The following is a 20,307-nucleotide window of genomic DNA, read 5'->3' on the forward strand; positions in this document are numbered from 1 at the left end:
AGACATCCAGCTTGTTAGTAATGCTTGATGTCTTCGTCCGCGTCTCACAGGCATAGGTCACTGTAGGGATGACCACTGACATATAGAGGCGCAGCTTTGTGGACGTACTGATAGATTTTGATGACCAGATGTTCCGGAGGCATTGGAAGACTCCTGCAGCTTTTCCGATTCTGGTCTGTACATCCTTTTCTGCGTCTCCAGTGTTTGAGATGTTGCTTCCAAGATACGTGAAGTTCTCAACGTACTCTATGCCTTGTTCGCCTACGGTGAGCAGTGGAACGTTTTGGTCTCGTGCGACGGTCATGGCCTTGGTCTTCTCTTGGCTTATACGTAGGCCGACTTTTTCCCCTTGCTCATGCAGATTGTTGGTCAATTTTTGGAGCGCAGCGTAGGAATGGCTAAGCAGAGCCAAGTCGTCCGCAAAGTCCAGATCTGCCAGTCTGTCAATTACATCGATTTCAAGAAAGCCTTCGACAGCATCCACCGGGAATCATTGTGGCAGATCCTCCAGCTATACGGTATACCATCAAAGTACGTCAGCATCTTCAGAGCCCTGTACCACAACTCCACCTGTCGAGTGAAAACCACCAACAGCACAACCGACGACTTTGACATTGTGACCGGGGTAAGACAGGGTTGCATCTTGTCTCCCTTACTGTACATCATTGTCATAGACTTTGTCATGAGGAAGTCTGTCGTCGGAGCAAACCTCGGCATTAAGTGGGTGTCAGAGTTTGTAGGTGACGAACCCCAAGATGCAGAGAAGGTGGAAGGCATTGTGCGGGAAAACATGATTTAATGTTCATAAAATAAAGGAAAAAAACACAAACCAGGAACTAGGAACAGGAAACAGGATGCCAGGAAAACAGGAACTGGAAGACGAGGAACAAAAAGACAGCAAGCTACAAACATCTACAATAAATAGATTACTGCTACCGCTTACAGCTACACTGGCATCGACAAGTAGGAATGACAATAATCCAGCACTGACTGGAGGAGAAGGCGGGTTTAAATAGCAGCTGGCTGATTGACACCAGGTGTGGCCAGGTGCCAATCAGCCACAGCTGAGGGGACACAGCACTCAGGGAGACAAGTAGGAAATAACCAAAATAAGAGCGCCGACAGGAAATAAAGACAAACAGAGGAAAAACTCAAAACATAACTAAACTGTCAGTGACAAACCTGCCAGTGGGGAGGGGGCAGACTGGCAGTATGCATGTAGTACCCCACTAAAAGACACGACGAATATTGGCTTTTTAATAACTTTAATGCATTTTTCACAATCGTTTTTACACAATACAACATACATTTGAATCTAATCTCAAATAGACTGCTTAGGTTGCTGATACATTGTTGATCACATGAATTGCACCTTGCTGTTCAAAATGTGATCTGTAAACCGCAAAACAATATTTGTACAATCTGAATATATATATCACATAAATTTGCAAACCTAATATCGCAGTATTTGTATATTATGTACACTGTCTTGCCCCACTTTTACTATTATTACATCTAAAATGATCTTGTTTTATCTTCTTTGGTTAAGGGAAACTTTTGGAATAGGTTCACTTATTTATACTTAAATTCATAATTAGAAATAGAGTATCTTCACATTCAAATGGTTGACACTTTCCCACATAAAGACCTCACACTCGACCTTTAATACAGTTGCGCAACATTTGGTAAAGAACAAAGTCCATGATGAACAATAACAATAATGAGAATGTATCTGTCGGTACCAGTGTTGGGACTAACGCGTTACAAAGTAACGCGTTACTGTAACGGCGTTAGTTTCGGCGGTAACTAGTAATCTAACGCGTTATTTTTTATATTCAGTAACTCAGTTACCGTTACTACATGATGCGTTACTGCGTTATTTTACGTTATTTTTCATGTAGTATCGGCTAGAAACAGAAGATCTGAGTGTGTTTTATTGCAGCGGTGGAAAAGAAAAGGCGTGCTTTGTGTGGGTGGGGGCGGGGGGGACTCCCATACCGCAGTTGAGGAGCACAGGGGAGACGTTCCTCCAGGGCCTATGTACGTCTTCGGCGCTAACAACCTTCACTTTACCCGGCAGTGGGTCTTTACAGCTGAGGGTGAATGACGAGACCAGCGGTTTGTTGCAACTTTGTGACTTTATTGTACGCAGCCATCCACCAAGCTAGAGCACCTGCAAGCACTCACTGTCGCCGGTCCCTCACCTCTCTCGCCAACTCACTCACTGACGTCACTCACCTCACATGCTGTCATATCTTAAAGGGCCACACACACACACACACACACACACACATACGCTACTCTCATAACAACTAACAAGACATCATGGAGAAGCCAGAAGTCGAGTTTTTTAACATGGAGATATTCTCAATACTTTTCTTTTGTCGAGCACAAAGAAAATAACATTTTAGTTAAATGTAAGTTGTGTCTTGGATCAAAGATCCTATCTACTTAAAGTTAAAGTTAAAGTGCCATTATGTTACAGCTATTTAAAATAGTTTTGTCAATTTGTTCTGGCCTGAAATAAATTGGCCCTTTGAAACATATCTTTGTCTTTGTGTGTTGTATGTAGACCACATTGTTTAGCAGAGTTCAGTGATGCAAATGCATGTCAAGTTGATCAACACATTGTATTATTCTCCAGTGCAATAACAGTACTGAAATGAAGGCTAAAAGGGCATTAATGGGAGCCTTAAAAAAAAAGGGGGGAAAAAAGAAGTAACTAAATAGTTACTTTTCACAGTAACGCATTACTTTTTGGTGTAAGTAACTGAGTTAGTAACTGAGTTACTTTTGAAATAAAGTAACTAGTAACTGTAACTAATTACTGGTTTTCAGTAACTAACCCAGCACTGGTCGGTACTACTGCTGTTCTTAGCATCACTAACTCATGAGGGAATCTGGTATCATACACACAGCAATCATCACTTTTTAGCTGACTTCTCACATGTGACATTACACTTCTATCATTTAACAATCTTTTAGCACAAAATGGACAAAAAAACGTTTAGTCTCTGTTGTGTGTTGGCTTGCAACATAGCAGTCATTTCTTACATTAGTAACTTCTGCCACCCATTGAGCATTTAAAATGTTTTCTCTCCTCTGATCTTGTGCTGAACAATTGTGGAAAATATTCCAATTGTGATTTTTTTCCCCTCCTTAAAGGGGAACATTATCACCAGACCTATGTAAGCGTCAATATATACCTTGATGTTGCAGAAAAAAGACCATATATTTTTTTAACCGATTTCTGAACTCTAAATGGGTGAATTTTGGTGAATTAAACGCCTTTCTAATATTCGCTCTCGGAGCGATGACGTCACATCGGGAAGCAATCCGCCATTTTCTCAAACACCGAGTCAAATCAGCTCTGTTATTTTCCGTTTTTTCGACTGTTTTCCGTACCTTGGAGACATCATGCCTCGTCTGTGTGTTGTCGGAGGGTGTAACAACACGAACAGGGACGGATTCAAGTTGCACCAGTGGCCCAAAGATGCCAAAGTGGCAAGAAATTGGACGTTTGTTCCGCACACTTTACAGACGAAAGCTATGCTACGACAGAGATGGCAAGAATGTGTGGATATCCTGCGACACTCAAAGCAGATGCATTTCCAACGATAAAGTCAAAGAAATCTGCCGCCAGACCCCCATTGAATCTGCCGGAGTGTGTGAGCAATTCAGGGACAAAGGTCCTCGGTAGCACGGCAAGCAATGGCGGCAGTTTGTTCCCGCAGACGAGCGAGCTAAACCCCCTGGACGTCTTGGCTCACACCGTCCCTTATGCCACCGAAGATGATCAAGAGAAGAATATCGACCCTAGCTTCCCTGGCCTGCTGACATCAACTCCAAAACTGGACAGATCAACTTTCAGGAAAAGAGCGCGGATGAGGGTATGTCTACAGAATATATTAATAGATGAAAATTGGGCTGTCTGCACTCTCAAAGTGCATGTTGTTGCCAAATGTATTTCATGTGCTGTAAACCTAGTTCATAGTTGTTAGTTTCCTTTAATGCCAAACAAACATACCAATCGTTGGTTAGAAGGCGATCGCCGAATTTGTCCTCGCTTTCTCCCGTGTCGCTGGCTGTCGTGTTGTTTTTGTCGGTTTCGCTTGCATACGGTTCAAACCGATGTGGCTCAATAGCTTCAGTTTCTTCTTCAATTTCGTTTTCGCTACCTGCCTCCACACTACAACCATCCGTTTCAATACATGCGTAATCTGTTGAATCGCTTAAGCCGCTGAAATCCGAGTCTGAATCCGAGCTAATGTCGCTATAGCTTGCTGTTCTTTCCGCCATGTTTGTTTGTGTTGGCTTCACTATGTGACGTCACAGGAAAATGGACGGGTGTATATAACGATGGTTAAAATCAGGCACTTTGAAGCTTTTTTTAGGGATATTGCGTGATGGGTAAAATTTTGAAAAAAACTTCGAAAAATATAATAAGCCACTGGGAACTGATTTTTAATGGTTGTAACCATTCTGAAATTGTGATAATGTTCCCCTTTAACATTGTGATTATTTTACAAGTCGCCTTTACGTGTATTTTTCAAAAAACAAAAGCGATCTGTATTATAATAAACACTATCAGTTTTATTATACATATATTATTTCTTCTAAATAATACAATTATAAACTTACTAAATACTTTGCCTTGCAATCTTCTCAGTACACTGCTCTTATTGTGAAGGCTGAACATGTTGCTTGTCTTTGTGTTTGAGCTCTAACTCGACTGCTGTGATGTGAGACGACGCTGGAGGTTATTCAAGTGATAAAGTAAATGTACACTTTTTTGTCATTTTGACATCATCCACAATTCTTATGTGGGAGAAGCACACGCGTCTTTCCATTTTCTGTGCGTTCTGAATAGTCAAAAACCACTAGCATGAGGCAGCTAAAAATGCAGATAATGGGGAGTAGTCTATTCCACCCATAAATCCCTCATATAGTCTGCCAATAAAATTTTCTATGCAATTAGTGACAGACAAATTCATAACATTTAATTACAGACTTTTGACAATATTTAGTATTTTCTGTCAGCACTTTATCTCTTGGACGCAGGGATTTCATAGCTACTTCAACAATAGCATCGAGAGAGGGTTGTGTGTTTGCTGCCACTAATCAAGGCAGACTTGATGACTACTTTGGAACAAATGAGGATCCAGAACCTGGTCGCTGCTAAAATGTTTTTCCACAACCTGAGCAAATGAGTTGTTTTTCTTTGTGCTTATTTTGTGTCTTACCGTATTTTCCGCACTATTAGCCGCACCTAAAAACCACAAATTTACTCAAAAGCTGACAGTGCGGCTTTTAACCCGGTGCGCTTAATATATGGATAAATATTAAGATTCATTTTCATAAAGTTTCGGTCTCGCAACTTCGGTAAACAGCCGCCATCTTTTTTCCCGGTAGAACAGGAAGCGCTTCTTCTTCTACGCAAGCAACCGCCAAGGTAAGCACCCGCCCCCATAGAACAGGAAGCGCTTCTTCTTCTACTGTAAGCAACCACCCGCCCGTGTAGAAGAAGAAAAAGCGCGCGGATATCACTGTACGTTTCATTTCCTTTGTGTGTTTACATCTGTAAAGACCACAAAATGGCTCCTACAAAGCGACAAGGATCCGGTTCATGAAAAGACGCAATCTCTCCATCCGCACACGGATTACTACCGTATTTCACAGCAACTGATATTCCTGTGAACCGCACTGTGGAACGGGAGCACGTACGGTGAATATACGCACCACAGGGAATGAGAAGTCATCCTTCACTGTGGTTCTAGCTTGCCATGCTAATGGCCAGAAACTTCCACCCATGGTGATATTCAAAAGGAAGACCTTGCCAAAAGAGACCTTTCCAGCCGGCGTCATCATAAAAGCTAACTCGAAGGGATGGATGAAGAAAAGATGAGCGAGTGGTTAAGGTAAGTTTAAGTTTACGTGAAGAGGTGGCTTTTTTCACGCAGCTCTGTCCATGTTGATATACGTATGTTTGTGATTGCACATTTGCGTACATTTTGGGAGTGAACAGAGTTGTTAGAACGCTGGTTTTTAATATATTATTAAAGTTTGACTGACCTATCTGACTGTTTTTTTGACATTCCTTTAGCGCAGTTAGATGCGGCTTACAACACCGGGCGGCTTATAGGTGGACAAAGTTTTGAAATATGCCGTTCATTGAAGGCGCGGCTTTTAACCCAGGGCGCCTTATGGTGCGGAAAATACGGTACTTATCTGTCTTATGAGTATTTTCCAACAAACTCAATGTTTATTCTCCAGTCTGTGTTCTCGTGACAATTCCTAAGGTATGTCTTAGCCTACCAACTTAATTACTTAAAGGGTTTACTACAGGGTGTTTAATTATGTGTTGAGTCAAAGTTTGTCAATAGAAAAAGCCTACGCTGTAAATTGTGCATCTGAATGTTTTTTTGTCCACTGCGTGTGTTCTCATGTGATTACTTTAGGTGTACCTTTTACCACAAACGGAACAACTAGATGTTTTTTCTACGGTGTGTTCTCAGGTGCCTTAACAAATTTCTCCTTTCAGTAAAGCTGTTGCCGCAAACTGAACAGCTGAAGGGTTTTTCTCCTGTGTGTCTAATTTCGTGTCGACTTAAACACTGTCGATTAGAAAAGCGTTTACCGCAAGCTGAGCAAATAAATGGTCTTTCTCCAGAGTGCGTTTTCATGTGTACAGCCACACTGCTCTTTTGAGAAAAGCGTTTACCACAAACTGCACAGTTAAATAATTTTTCTCCTGTGTGCGTTCTCATGTGTTGAGTCAAATTGCTCCTAACAGAAAAGGTTTTACAGCAAATTGAGCAATTAAATGGTCTTTCTCCAGTGTGTGTTCTCATGTGTTGAGTCAAACTGATCTTGTGAGAAAAGTTTGTACCACAAACTGAACAATTAAATATTTTTTCTTCCGCGTGTGTTCTCATGTGGTGAGCCAAACTGCCATTATAAGAAAAGCTTTTGCAGCAAACTGAACATTTGAATGGTTTTTCTCCTGTGTGTTTTCTCATGTGTTCAGTCAAACGGCTCTTTGTGGTACATATCATACCACAAACTATGCAGCTTGAAGTATTTTGGCATGTCTTCTTTTTAGTGCATTGGGAGTGTTTGTTGTCAGTGTGAGTCCTGATATCATCTTCACAGTCTGTATCGCACAAAGTTCCTTCATCCTTGTCTTCAGCCTCGCTATCTGATAGTGGAGCTATCAGGTTGTTTACTTTGTCTTCATCATCTTCAGTCTTCACATAGACAATTGTTAGTGGCAACTCGGTGGGATCAACTTCCTCCTGCAATAGAAAACACTCTCCCTCCTGAGTGATGCAAAGTTCCTCTTCTTCCTCTTTAAAGAGGCGGGACTGTGAAGCTTCCGGCTTCAAAGTACAGCTTCCCCCCTGCAGCTGAAGCGGAAGTCCTTCAGGATGACGCCGGACATCTGAGGAACATAAATGTGTTCAATGCGTTACGTTACGATGCATAATCTTTTGGCTGTTCATAGGCCCGGTCGATTATATGATTGTGAGTCGATGATCGTGAAATTTCAGGTTGATCAGCTGTTAGCATACATTAAAGGGGAACATTATCACCAGACCTATGTAAGCGTGAATATATACCTTGATGTTGCAGAAAAAAGACCATATATTTTTTTAACCGATTTCCGAACTCTAAATGGGTGAATTTTGGCGAATTAAACGCCTTTCTAATATTCGCTCTGGGAGCGATGTGACGTCACAACGTGACGTCACATCGGGAAGCAATCCGCCATTTTCTCAAACACCGAGTCAAATCAGCTCTGTTATTTTCCGTTTTTTTCGACTGTTTTCCGTACCTTGGAGACATCATGCCTCGTCGGTGTGTTGTCGGAGGGTGTAACAACACGAACAGGGACGGATTCAAGTTGCACCAGTGGCCCAAAGATGCGAAAGTGGCAAGAAATTGGACGTTTGTTCCGCACACTTTACCGACAAAAGCTATGCTACGACAGAGATGGCAAGAATGTGTGGATATCCTGCGACACTCAAAGCAGATGCATTTCCAACGATAAAGTCAAAGAAATCTGCCCCCAGACCCCCATTGAATCTGCCGGAGTGTGTGAGCAATTCAGGGACAAAGGACCTCGGTAGCACGGCAAGCAATGGCGGCAGTTTGTTCCCGCAGACGAGCGAGCTAAACCCCCTATCAACCCTAGCTTCCCTGGCCTGCTGACATCAACTCCAAAACTGGACAGATCAGCTTTCAGGAAAAGAGCGCGGATGAGGGTATGTCTACAGAATATATTAATTGATGAAAATTGGGCTGTCTGCACTCTCAAAGTGCATGTTGTTGCCAAATGTATTTCATATGCTGTATACCTAGTTCATAGTTGTTAGTTTCCTTTAATGCCAAGCAAACACATACCAATCGTTGGTTAGAAGGCGATCGCCGAATTCGTCCTCGCTTTCTCCCGTGTCGCTGGCTGTCGTGTCGTTTTCGTCGTTTTCGCTTGCATACGGTTCAAACCGATATGGCTCAATAGCTTCAGTTTCTTCTTCAATTTTGTTTTCGCTACCTGCCTCCACACTACAACCATCCGTTTCAATACATGCGTAATCTGTTGAATCGCTTAAGTCGCTGAAATCCGAGTCTGAATCCGAGCTAATGTCGCTATAGCTTGCTGTTCTTTCCGCCATGTTTGTTTGTGTTGGCTTCACTATGTGACGTCACAGGAAAATGGACGGGTGGTTAAAATCAGGCACTTTGAAGCTTTTTTAGGGATATTGCGTGATGGGTAACATTTTGAAAAAAACTTCGAAAAATATAATAAGCCACTGGGAACTGATTTTTAATGGTTTTAACAATTCTGAAATTGTGATAATGTTCCCCTTTAAAGATCAAAAAATTATTTGGGAATGGACTTAATTTGCCCAGGTCTGATCTATTTTCTATACCGCTTATCCTCATGGGGATTGCGGGGTTAAAGCTGGAGCCCATCCCAGCTGACTTTGAGCGAGAGGCGGGAAAGACCCCCGACTGAACACAGGCCAATGGCAGTGCACATACAGACAATCACGTCAGGTGGGCAGAGACCATGCAAACTCCACACGTAGGTTCATAGACGCACACGGCGTAAAGTTACAAGTTGTTGTCAGTAATGACGTCTAAATCTGGGTAGTTTTCACAGGCTTGAACAAGAAACGCATGAATTCCCTTGAAATACATTTGTCTTGAACTTTCTCTCCTTACTTTTGCCGAGTGCCAACTCTGTTCCAGATTTGATCGGGTGTGTGAACAGCTGTGGTGTGTACGCTGACAGGCGATTCAGATGCACGTTTTTCTAAAATAAAGCATTGAGGAACATTTGTATGACAATAATGCGTAAATAATTGTCTATATATTATATAATCATTCATAAAATATATTACATTTTTTTATGTAAAAAACCCCCCCAATTTTTAAGGTGTGGCGGCTTTTATTTTGCCGTGGCATCCATTAATAATAATAATAATAATGGATTAGATTTATATAGCGCTTTTCTAGACACTCAAAGCGCTTTACAGAAAAGTGATAACCCATCATTCATTCACACCTTGTAGGGGAAACCCTGTGATGTATACAAATAATAATTTACCATTTAAAAGTGTTGTTTAGTAAATGTTAACTTGAAAGAAAAGACTCGCAGTATTCAGTACGACACTGCATGATACAGTTTTTGACGACAAGCAAAATATGGAAAGATCTCTGAGAGGAAAAAAACGTTTTCGGACAGAGAATGGAAAGAAAACATTCGAATGTCTCGAAGTTCATTTAGTAAGCTCTGTGGATTGATAGGAGTTTTTATAGGGGAACATTATCACAATTTCAGAATTGTTAAAACCATTAAAAATCAGTTCCCAGTGGCTTATTATATTTTTCGAAGTTTTTTTTAAAAATGTTACCCATCACGCAATATCCCTAAAAAAGCATCAAAGTGCCTGATTTTAACCATCGTTATATACACCCGTCCATTTTCCTGTGACGTCACATAGTGAAGCCAACACAAACAAACATGGCGGAAAGAACAGCAAGCTATAGCGACATTAGCTCGGATTCAGACTCGGATTTCAGCGGCTTAAGCAATTCAACAGATTACGAATGTATTGAAACGGATGGTTGTAGTGTGGAGGCAGGTAGCGAAAACAAAATTGAAGAAGAAACTGAAGCTATTGAGCCATATCGGTTTGAACCGTATGCAAGCGAAACAGACGAAAACGACACGACAGCCAGCGACACGGGAGAAAGCGAGGACGAATTCGGCGATCGCCTTCTAACCAACGATTGGTATGTGTTTGTTTGGCATTAAAGGAAACTAACAACTATGAACTAGGTTTACAGCATATGAAATACATTTGGCAACAACATGCACTTTGAGAGTGCAGACAGCCCAATTTTCATCAATTAATATATTCTGTAGACATACCCTCATGTCAGCAGGCCAGGGAAGCTAGGGTCGATATTCTTCTCTTGACGGTGTGAGCCAAGACATCCAGGGAGTTTAGCTCGCTCGTCTGCGGGAACAAACTGCCGCCATTGCTTGCCGTGCTAGTGAGGGCCTTTGTCCCTGAATTGCTCACACACTCCGGCAGATTCAATGGGGGTCTGGCGGCAGATTTCTTTGACTTTATCGTTGGAAATGCATCTGCTTTGAGTGTCGCAGGATATCCACACATTCTTGCCATCTCTGTCGTAGCATAGCTTTCGTCGGTAAAGTGTGCGGAACAAACGTCCAATTTCTTGCCACTTTGGCATCTTTGGGCCACTGGTGCAACTTGAATCCGTCCCTGTTGGTGTTGTTACACCCTCCGACAACACACCGACGAGGCATGATGTCTCCAAGGTACGGAAAACAGTCGAAAAAACGGAAAATAACAGCTGATTTGACTCGGTGTTTGAGAAAATGGCGGATTGCTTCCCGATGTGACGCCACGTTGTGACGTCATCGCTCCGAGAGCGAATATTAGAAAGGCGTTTATTTCGCCAAAATTCACCCATTTAGAGTTCGGAAATGGGTTGAAAAAATATATGGTCTTTTTTCTGCAACATCAAGGTATATATTGACGCTTCCATAGGTCTGGTGATAATATACCCCTTTAAGTGCGAAGGAAAAGATTGTTCATGCCCCGATAGAGAGTTGCTATTGTTGTGTACAAGCTTGCCAGTTGTGCAGAATGTAGAGTTATCCAGAGTTTCCATGGGCTTTGTAGAATACCTATTTTGAACCAAATTATTTGAGAAATCAGACTCATTTCGTGAATGGAAACGTAGTCAATGACCCACCTGCTGATAGGGTCAAATGTAAAATGTAGGGATGTCCGATAATATCGGACTGCCGATGTTATCGGCCGATAAATGCTTTAAAATGTAATATCGGAAATTATCGGTATCGGTTTCAAAAACTAAAATGAAGACTTTTTAAAACGCCGCAGTACACAGTGGTACACGGACGTAGGGCGAAGTACAGAGCGCCATAAACCTTAAAGGCACTGCCTTTGCATGCCGGCCCAATCACATAATATCTACGGCTTTTCACATACACAAGTGAATGCATGTATACTTGGTCAACAGCCATACGGGTCACACTGAGGGTGGCCGTATAAACATACTTGCCAACCTTGAGACCTCCGATTTCGGGAGGGGGGTGGGGGTGGGACGGGGGCGTGGCTAAAAGGGGAGGAGTATATTTACAGCTAGAATTCACCTAGTCAAGTATTTCATATATATATATATATATATATATGTATGTATATATATATACGTATTTTATTATATATATATATATATATATATATATATATATATATATATATATATATATATATATATATATAGATTTTATTATATATATATATATAATACATACTTGAATTTCAGTGTTCATTTATTTACACTTATACACACACATAACACTCATCTACTCATTGTTGAGTTAAGGGTTGAATTGTCCATCCTTGTTCTATTCTCTGTCACTATTTTTCGAACCATGCTGAACACCCTCTCTGATGATGCATTGATGTGTGGCACGCACAAAAGTGCTTTCATCAAATGCACTAGATGGCAGTATTGTCCTGTTTAAGAGTGTCACAACATTGTTGTTTACGGCAGACAAACTGCTTTACGGTATACAAAAACGTGACTGCTGTTGTTGTGTGTTGTTGCCGCGCTGGGAGGACGTTAATGAAACTGCCTAACAATAAACCCACATAAGAAACCAAGAACTTGCCCTCCATCATTCTACAGTTATAACGTAATTGGGCAGGTATGCTGTTTATATTGTGGGTTAGCGGACTCAGGTCCATCAGGTCCGCCTGAATTTCGGGAGATTTTCGGGAGAAATTTTGTCCCGGGAGGTTTTCGGGAGAGGCGCTGAATTTCGGGAGTCTCCCGGAAAATCCGGGAGGGTTGGCAAGTATGCATATAAACAACTTTAACACTGTTACAAATATGCGCCACACTGTGAACCCACACCAAACAAGAATGACAAACACATTTCGGGAGAACATCCGCACCGTAACACAACATGAACACAACAGAACAAATACCCAGAACCCCTTGCAGCACTAACTCTCCCGGGATGCTACAATATCCACCCCCCGCTACTCCACCCCCCACCTCAACCTCCTCATGCTCTCTCAGGGAGAGCATGTCCCAAATTCCAAGCTGCTGTTTTGAGGCTTGTTTAAAAAAAAATGCACTTTGTGACTTCAATAATAAATATGGCAGTGCCATGTTGGCATTTTTTCCCATAACTTGAGTTGATTTATTTTGGAAAACCTTGTTACATTGTTTAATGCAGTGGTTCTCAACCTTTTTTCAGTGATGTACCTACCCCCTGTGAACATTTTTCTAATTCAAGTACCCCCTAATCAGAGCAAATAATTTTTGGTTGAAAAAAAGAGATAAAGAATTAAAATACAGCACTATGTCATCAGTTTCTGATTTATTAAATTGTATAACAGTGCAAAATATTGCTCATTTGTAGCGGTCTTTCTTGAACTATTTGGAAAAAAAGATATAAAAATAACTTAAAAACTTGTTAAAAATTAAACAAGTGATTCAATTATAAATAAAGATTTCTACACATAGAAGTAATCATCAACTTAAAGTGCCCTCTTTGGGGATTGTAATAGAGATCCATCTGGATTCATGAACATTTCTAAACATTTCTTCACAAAAAAAGAAATCTTTAACATCAACGTCCACAAAAAATCTAGCTGTCAACACTGAATATTGCATTGTTGCATTGTAATGAATGGAATAGCCTACTTGATTTGATGTTCAGTTTATGAACTTACATTCATATTTTGTTGAAGTATTATTCAATAAATATATTTATAAAGGATTTTTGAATTGTTGCTATTTTTAGAATATTTAAAAAAAAAATCTCACGTACCCCTTGGCATACCTTCAAGTACCCCCAGGGGTACACGTACCCCCATTTGAGAACCACTGGTTTAATGCATCCAGCGGGGCATCACAACAAAATTAGGCATAATAATGTGTTAATTCCACGACTGTACATATAGGTTGATATCGGAATCTGTAATTAAGAGTTGGACAATATCGGAATATCGGCAAAAAAGCCATTATTGAACTTCTCTAATAACAACCACAGATCTTACAGTAATAACACTGGCAGTTCAGTCTACAGAATTTCCCATTAAAAACAGTCGTAGGGTTTTTTCAGTTTACAGTAATATGCTGAAAAAAACATTGCACATTTTATAGTAAAATGTATTGTCAATTTGACAGTGTACAATTTAAGTATTTTTACAAAATAAAATGTTTGGAAAGTATGATAATATATTTTTTGCTATATTGGATAATATTAAAGTTTAAAATGCATGCATTTTTTCTGTTAAAATGGAAAAAAACAAATACATTTAGTAAGAAAATATAAAGTACTTTATTGAGGCATATCATTTCCAGGCCTTTGTAGGCCACATAAAATGATGTGGCGGGGCAGATCTGGCCCCCGGGCCTTGAGTTTGACGTCTCTGCTCTAATCGTTACAATGTGATACGATTCAAACACAGCTACTCAGTGTCATTAACAGTGTCATTAACAGTGTCATTAACAATGTCATTAACAGTGTCATTAACAGTGTCATTAACAGTGCCTTGCGTGTTGCTCTTTTGCAGGTTAGCTTATAGCAGCAAAAGCCGCTAAAAGAGTTGCATGATAACTAACTATGCAAGCACTGCACACACCCCAATCACAACTGAAGCATGGGTAAGGAGAAGTTAATTCATTTATATAAATCAAGAAATGCTATTCCTAGATTACGTGAATACTGTTGCGTTTGGACCAGTTGTTCCTCCCAGGGAATTCAAGTCACAAGTCGCTCCCAAGCTCTTTACGACACTTAAAGCTGAGTAGAAAAACCACCAGAGACAGAATAGGTATTTTGTAATATATTTGCAAAGCTTTGCATATACATTGAGACCAGTTGAGCATAGAACATTCAATCGCGCCGCCAAGATGGTCTGCCCCCCCCCCCCGAAAAACCCTCTCCCCTCTTAAGTCTCTCTCTCTCCCACCCTCGCACTCATGTCCCTCCAGCCAAAACACATGCCCATTGTCCTCCGCACCTGGACATAAGGCTAGATAAGAGAAAGGAGTATCTCTCTTTCTTACATTCTTCATTCAAGGTTAAGCACACAGTTTTTGCAGACAACCAAAAGACCACAATTGGAAGAAAAACACTAGCTGTTTTGTAATATGATTATGAAATAAAAGAAGTAACACTTAAATTCGGATATATGTAAATATCTGCCTCCGACAATACTAATATGAACAATTCTGCAATGATGTATTTTACAGAAAAAAAGTTCCCATGCTTGTGCTACAGCACCCAAGCATGTCGATGCACACAGAGAAAACGCATGGCTACTGCTAACCATCAATCAAAGTTGATTTTTATAGCCCTCAATCACAAGTGTCTCAAAGGGCTGCACAAGCCACAACGACATCCTCGGCTCAGATCCCACATCAGGGCAAGAAAAAAACTCAACCCAATGGGATCCATCCATCCATTTTCTACCGCTTGTCCCTTTCGGGGTCGCAGGGGGGTGCCGGAGCCTATCTCAGCTGCATTCGGGCGGAAGGCAGTGTACACCCTGGACAAGTCGCCACCTCATCACAGGGCCAACACAGATAGACAGACAACATTCACACTCACATTCACACACTAGGGACCATTTAGTGTTGCCAATCAACCTATCCCCAGGTGCATGTCTTTGGAGGTGGGAGGGGCCTATCAATCAAGCAATCAATCAATGTTTATTCATATAGCCCTAAATCACAAGTGTCTCAAAGGGCTGCACAAGCCACAACGACATCCTCGGTACAAAGCCCACATAAGGGCAAGGAAAAACTCACCCCAGTGGGACGTCGATGTGAATGACTATGAGAAACCTTGGAGAGGACCGCATATGTGGGTAACCCCCACCCCTCTAGGGGAGACCGAATGCAATGGATGTCGAGTGGGTCTGACATAATATTGTGAAAGTCCAGTCTATAGTGGATCCAACATAATCCCCAGGTGCATGTCTTTGGAGGTGGGAGGAGCCTATCCCCAGGTGCATGTCTTTGGAAGTGGGAGGGGCCTATCCCCAGGTGCATGTCTTTGGAGGTGGGAGGAAGCCGGAGTACCCGGAGGGAACCCACGCATGTCATGACTTGGACCTGGGTGTTTGCTTTTCCGGAATGCAACGGAAAGTTGGCTCGGGCGAGACGGGAATGTGAGTACATGTTTTATTTAATATATTAAAAAAAAGTACAAACGAAAAGCGCGCACAGTGGCGTAGAACAAACTATGAAACCAAAAGACTATAGCATTAATAAACAAAACTTACTTGGCATGGACTAAAAGGAGCAGCATGAACGATGGACATGAAATCAAGTGTCAGAAATGTGCCGAGCATAATTGTGGGGATGTCGTCAGAACGACAAACTGAAAACAATGAACTTAAATACTATAGACATGATTAACGAAAACAGGTGCGTGACTCAAAATGTGAAACAGGTGCGTGACGTGACAGGTGAAAACTAATGGTTGCTATGGGGACAAAACAAAAGTGCACAAAAAGTCCAAAAACAAAACCGAACATGACCAAAACAAAAACATGATCACACAGACATGACAACACAGTCACAGGGAGAACATGCAAACTCCACACAGAAAGATCCCGAGCCCGGGATTGAACTCAGGACCTTCGTATCGTGAGGCAGACGCACTCACCAATGGGATGACAAAGAGAAACCTAACAAGAGTGAATAGTTCGTTGATTTTTCTTACATAGAAATCGTTTCCTTTTTTGTATGCTTCGATTTTCCAAAAACTAACATGACCATTTTTTTTCTCGTATGATTCGGTTTTCAACAAACTATTTGGAAACAAAATGTGAGGTGCTAGGATGAGAATCAGCACCTCCAAGTCCGAGTCCATGGTTCTTGCCCGGGAAAGGGTGGAGTGCCATCTCCAAGTTGGGGAGGAGACTCTTCCCCAAGGGGAGGAGTTCAAGTACCTCGGAGTCTTGTTCACGAGTGAGGGAAGAGTGGATCGTGAGATCGACAGGCGGATCGGTGCGGCGTCTTCAGTAATGCGGATGCTGTATCGATCCGTTGTGGTGAAGAAGGAGCTGAGCCGGAAGGCAAAGCTCTCAATTTACCGGTCGATCTAGGTTCCCATCCTCACCTATGGTCATGAGCTTTGGGTTATGACCGAAAGGACAAGATCACGGGTACAAGCGGCCCAAATGAGTTTCCTCCGCCGGGTGGTGGGTCTCTCCCTTAGAGATAGGGTGAGAAGTTCGGGAGGAGCTCAAAGTAAAGCCACATGGAGAGGAACCAGATGAGGTGGTTCGGGCATCTGGTCAGGATGCCACCCGAACGCCTCCCTAGGGAGGTGTTTGGGGCATGTCTGACCGGTAGGAGGCCACGGGGAAGACCCAGGACACGTTGGGAAGACTATGTCTCCCGGCTGGCCCTGGGAACGCCTCGGGATCCCCCGGGAGGAGCTGGACGAAGTGGCTAGGGAGAGGGAAGTCTGGGCTTCTCTGCTTAGGCTGTTGCCCCCACAACCCGACCTCGGATAAGCGGAAGAAGATGGATGGATGGATGTGAGGTATTATTGTAAAGTTATCGAGACTCTAATATACAATGATCCAAAAATATATTTTGCTTTGTAAAAACAGATAATACATGAATTCTAATGAATTACAGTAACTCTCTTCGACTTGATGAGCTCTGACACTTGCGGAGAACTTCTCCAACAAAGCACTCAGGATGTTCTTCTCTTCACACACTGCACATCTCTTACTCTTCCCCAACATCTCTTCTTTCACATCATTCTTTTCTTTACACAAGCGCTTGTTTTGCTCTTCCACTTTCTTCATTTGACTTTTGCATTCTTTCATCTCCTCTGATGTGAACTCCACTGCCTTCTTCAAGCTAACAATCATGGCGGCTCTTTCTTTACATTCTTCAACAAGGTCGGCTCATTTACACGTTAAGGGCTTGAAATTCAAATGGCTTTCATGTGACAAAACTTCAAGTCACTCACCTTCATCTTTCGTCTTTATCTCCGTTGGTGATTTGCTGGAAGTTGATTCTCTTTCATGTTCTCTTTTAGCGGACGTCGCCATCTTAGCATAGCAGTAGTCGTCCATCTTCTATCACGTCTTCAATCTTCACTTGAGATAACACTCATGGGTTTTATAAAGACACAAAATAGAGAGTCTATTTTGCTGTTAGATAGTACATTTGAAACGTTTCCGCAAAGCCACAGCCGTTCAGTCCGCCATCTTGGTCGCCGCTGTCTGAGCTGCTCGATCCGTTTGCGCATGCGCCAAAGTCAACCACTTCCGGTCCCGACTCTTCAGTTTCTTCCGGTGAGAAGTGATCTATGATGGAAACTCATCTTCCCGCCTGAACCTTCCTCACTTGTCTTTATCCTTCTTACGCTTCAGAAAGCAATGGCTGCGAGTAAATAAGTCGTTTGAAAGTCAAAGTGACACGATTTAGTAACTTTTGTTATACAGATTGTTTTTGAGAATTGTGAACCGCTCTACCATTTATGAATAGGTGAGATAATGTGCGTTTGTCGTCATCCAGTGGTTATTTTGGGTACATCACATTAATTTTACGATACTATACACACGCACGCACGCAGACACACACGTACATATAACATTAATAAACATATATACGTGTATATACATACACACACACACACACACACACACACACACACACATTTATACATATATATGTATATATATATATATATATATATATATACATAATACACACACACACACACACATATATACAGCACAAATAAATATACATGTACACGCACACACACACATACATATATATGTGTACATATATATACACATTCATATATATATATATATATATACACATATATACATACACACACACACACACACAAACACACACACACATATACATATATATATGTGTGTGTACATATATACACACATTCCTATACATACATATATGCATATACACACACACACATTTATACATATATATATATACAGTACATATATACATAATACACACACACACACACACACATATATACACACATATATATACAGCACAAATAAATATACATGTACACACACACACACACACACACACACACACACACACACACACACACACACACACACACACACACACATAAATATATATATATATATGTGTACATATATATACAGATTCAGTGTTTCCCACAGGACAGGCATCTATTTGTGGTGGTGTGGTCGGGGGGCGGGGGGTGGCGGCGGCAGCGGCGATGACCAAGAAGAACGTGGAGTTGGAATATAATTACAACATTTTATGTACATATTTATATACAGATTTGAACAATTAGTGATTCACTGAAATATATTTATTAATTGTGGTTCTTACAAAAAATATATCTTATAAAATATAAAAGCTAAAATGTCTCTTAAAGCTCTGCCCCTTTAATTAGTGAATACTAAATAATTTAACTTTAGCCTACTACTACAACCATATTATTTACCAGCAACATGAAGTGAAACAGAAGCAGAGGTGTCCTGCCACAGTCAGTCAACCTCCTCCTCGTCCTCCTCCTGCTGCTGCTGAACTGGTCGCACCTGTGGTCCGGACTGTAGGCCTACCTCCTCTCCAAGTCGAGCCCTTTTCGGCCGTTGAAAATATTTTTCTATACTCATCTGTGTGAAGGAGTGAACATCCAACATTAGAATTTGTTACTAACGAGCAGAAGCGCTCTATGTACAGTGCCGTCTAACCAGCAGCTCAACACATGCAGGGTTCAACGTTAAGGTTTTTTTCTACTTGCCTGACTTCTCAAATCTACTTGCCCCAATATTTTTACTTGTCCTGCCTAGGTTTTTTTCTGGCTGTGTAGTGCTCATGGCTTATATCTTACTAAAATGTTTCCCGTTGACTATTTACAACACTACACAGTATTTATTATTATTATTATTATTATTATCTATAATTACATTTAAATGGCATTGCATACATGTAAAATTAAATGCTATTTCACATTATTTGACCAGTAGCAGTTACACTCATCTGAACAGGTCAGCCACCTGTTTAAAGCCCGATCACAGTTGAAATCTTGAAATGAAGGGCCTTTAATGGCCAAAACATTAACCTGGACAACATTTTAACAGCTGGTTGGCTCAGATTTTATTCTTTTCATTTCATTCACATGCTGCAGTGGACAGTGGACAATTTAGCTTCAGTCCACGAGTGTTTATTGACAACAGGGTTATAACCTGGACACGTTAGCTCGTCGGTATGAAAACATGTGACTGTTACTACGTGCGTCTGCCCAGCCCCCGAGTCAAACAGCGGCGGTGTTAATGAAGCAGCGTCAGGCTGCTCACCGTCAGTGAAACGCTCGGTGAAATCGCGGATTAACGTTAAATATATGACGAGCCGCGAGCGATGCAGCTATAACCTATCTACTAGTGATGGGTTGATGAGGCCTCATGAAGTGTTTCGACACATTGCAAAACTGTATTGATACTGTGTCGATACTGTGTCACTAAATACTGACATCTGCTGGACATTAAAAATCCCTACAGGCAACCTATGGACCGACTCAACTGACACTGATTTTATGACCTAGTACAGTGGTTCTCAAATGGGGGTACGCAAACCCCTGGGGTTACTTGAAGGTATGCCAAGGGGTACGTGAGATTTTTTTTAAATATTCTAAAAATAGCAACAATTCAAAAATCCTTTATAAATATA

General features: G+C 41.4%; 1 protein-coding gene across 1 annotated transcript; it reads right to left on the bottom strand.

Annotated features, from left to right (window-relative positions):
* Positions 1 to 6,455: 6,455 nt before the first annotated feature.
* Positions 6,456 to 17,825, bottom strand: LOC140679627 (uncharacterized). The gene is made up of 2 exons (XM_072915452.1): positions 17,585 to 17,825; positions 6,456 to 7,441 (listed from the first exon to the last, which is right to left on the bottom strand). The coding sequence occupies exons 1-2, from the start codon at positions 17,688 to 17,690 to the stop codon at positions 6,486 to 6,488; spliced, it is 1,062 nt and encodes a 353-aa protein (XP_072771553.1). The 5' UTR covers positions 17,691 to 17,825; the 3' UTR covers positions 6,456 to 6,485.
* Positions 17,826 to 20,307: the final 2,482 nt, after the last annotated feature.

Source organism: Nerophis lumbriciformis, linkage group LG20 (assembly GCF_033978685.3).
Source record: "Nerophis lumbriciformis linkage group LG20, RoL_Nlum_v2.1, whole genome shotgun sequence".
Lineage (NCBI taxonomy): Eukaryota > Metazoa > Chordata > Actinopteri > Syngnathiformes > Syngnathidae > Nerophis > Nerophis lumbriciformis.

Excerpts from the sequence above, each read along its gene's own strand:
- LOC140679627 (XM_072915452.1), bottom strand. The coding sequence starts at position 17,690 with ATGGACGACTACTGCTATGCTAAGATGGCGACGTCCGCTAAAAGAGAA. Across the intron at positions 7,442-17,584 it reads GATAAAGACGAAAGATGAAG|ATGTCCGGCGTCATCCTGAA; the intron begins GTGAGTGACTTG and ends TATGTTCCTCAG.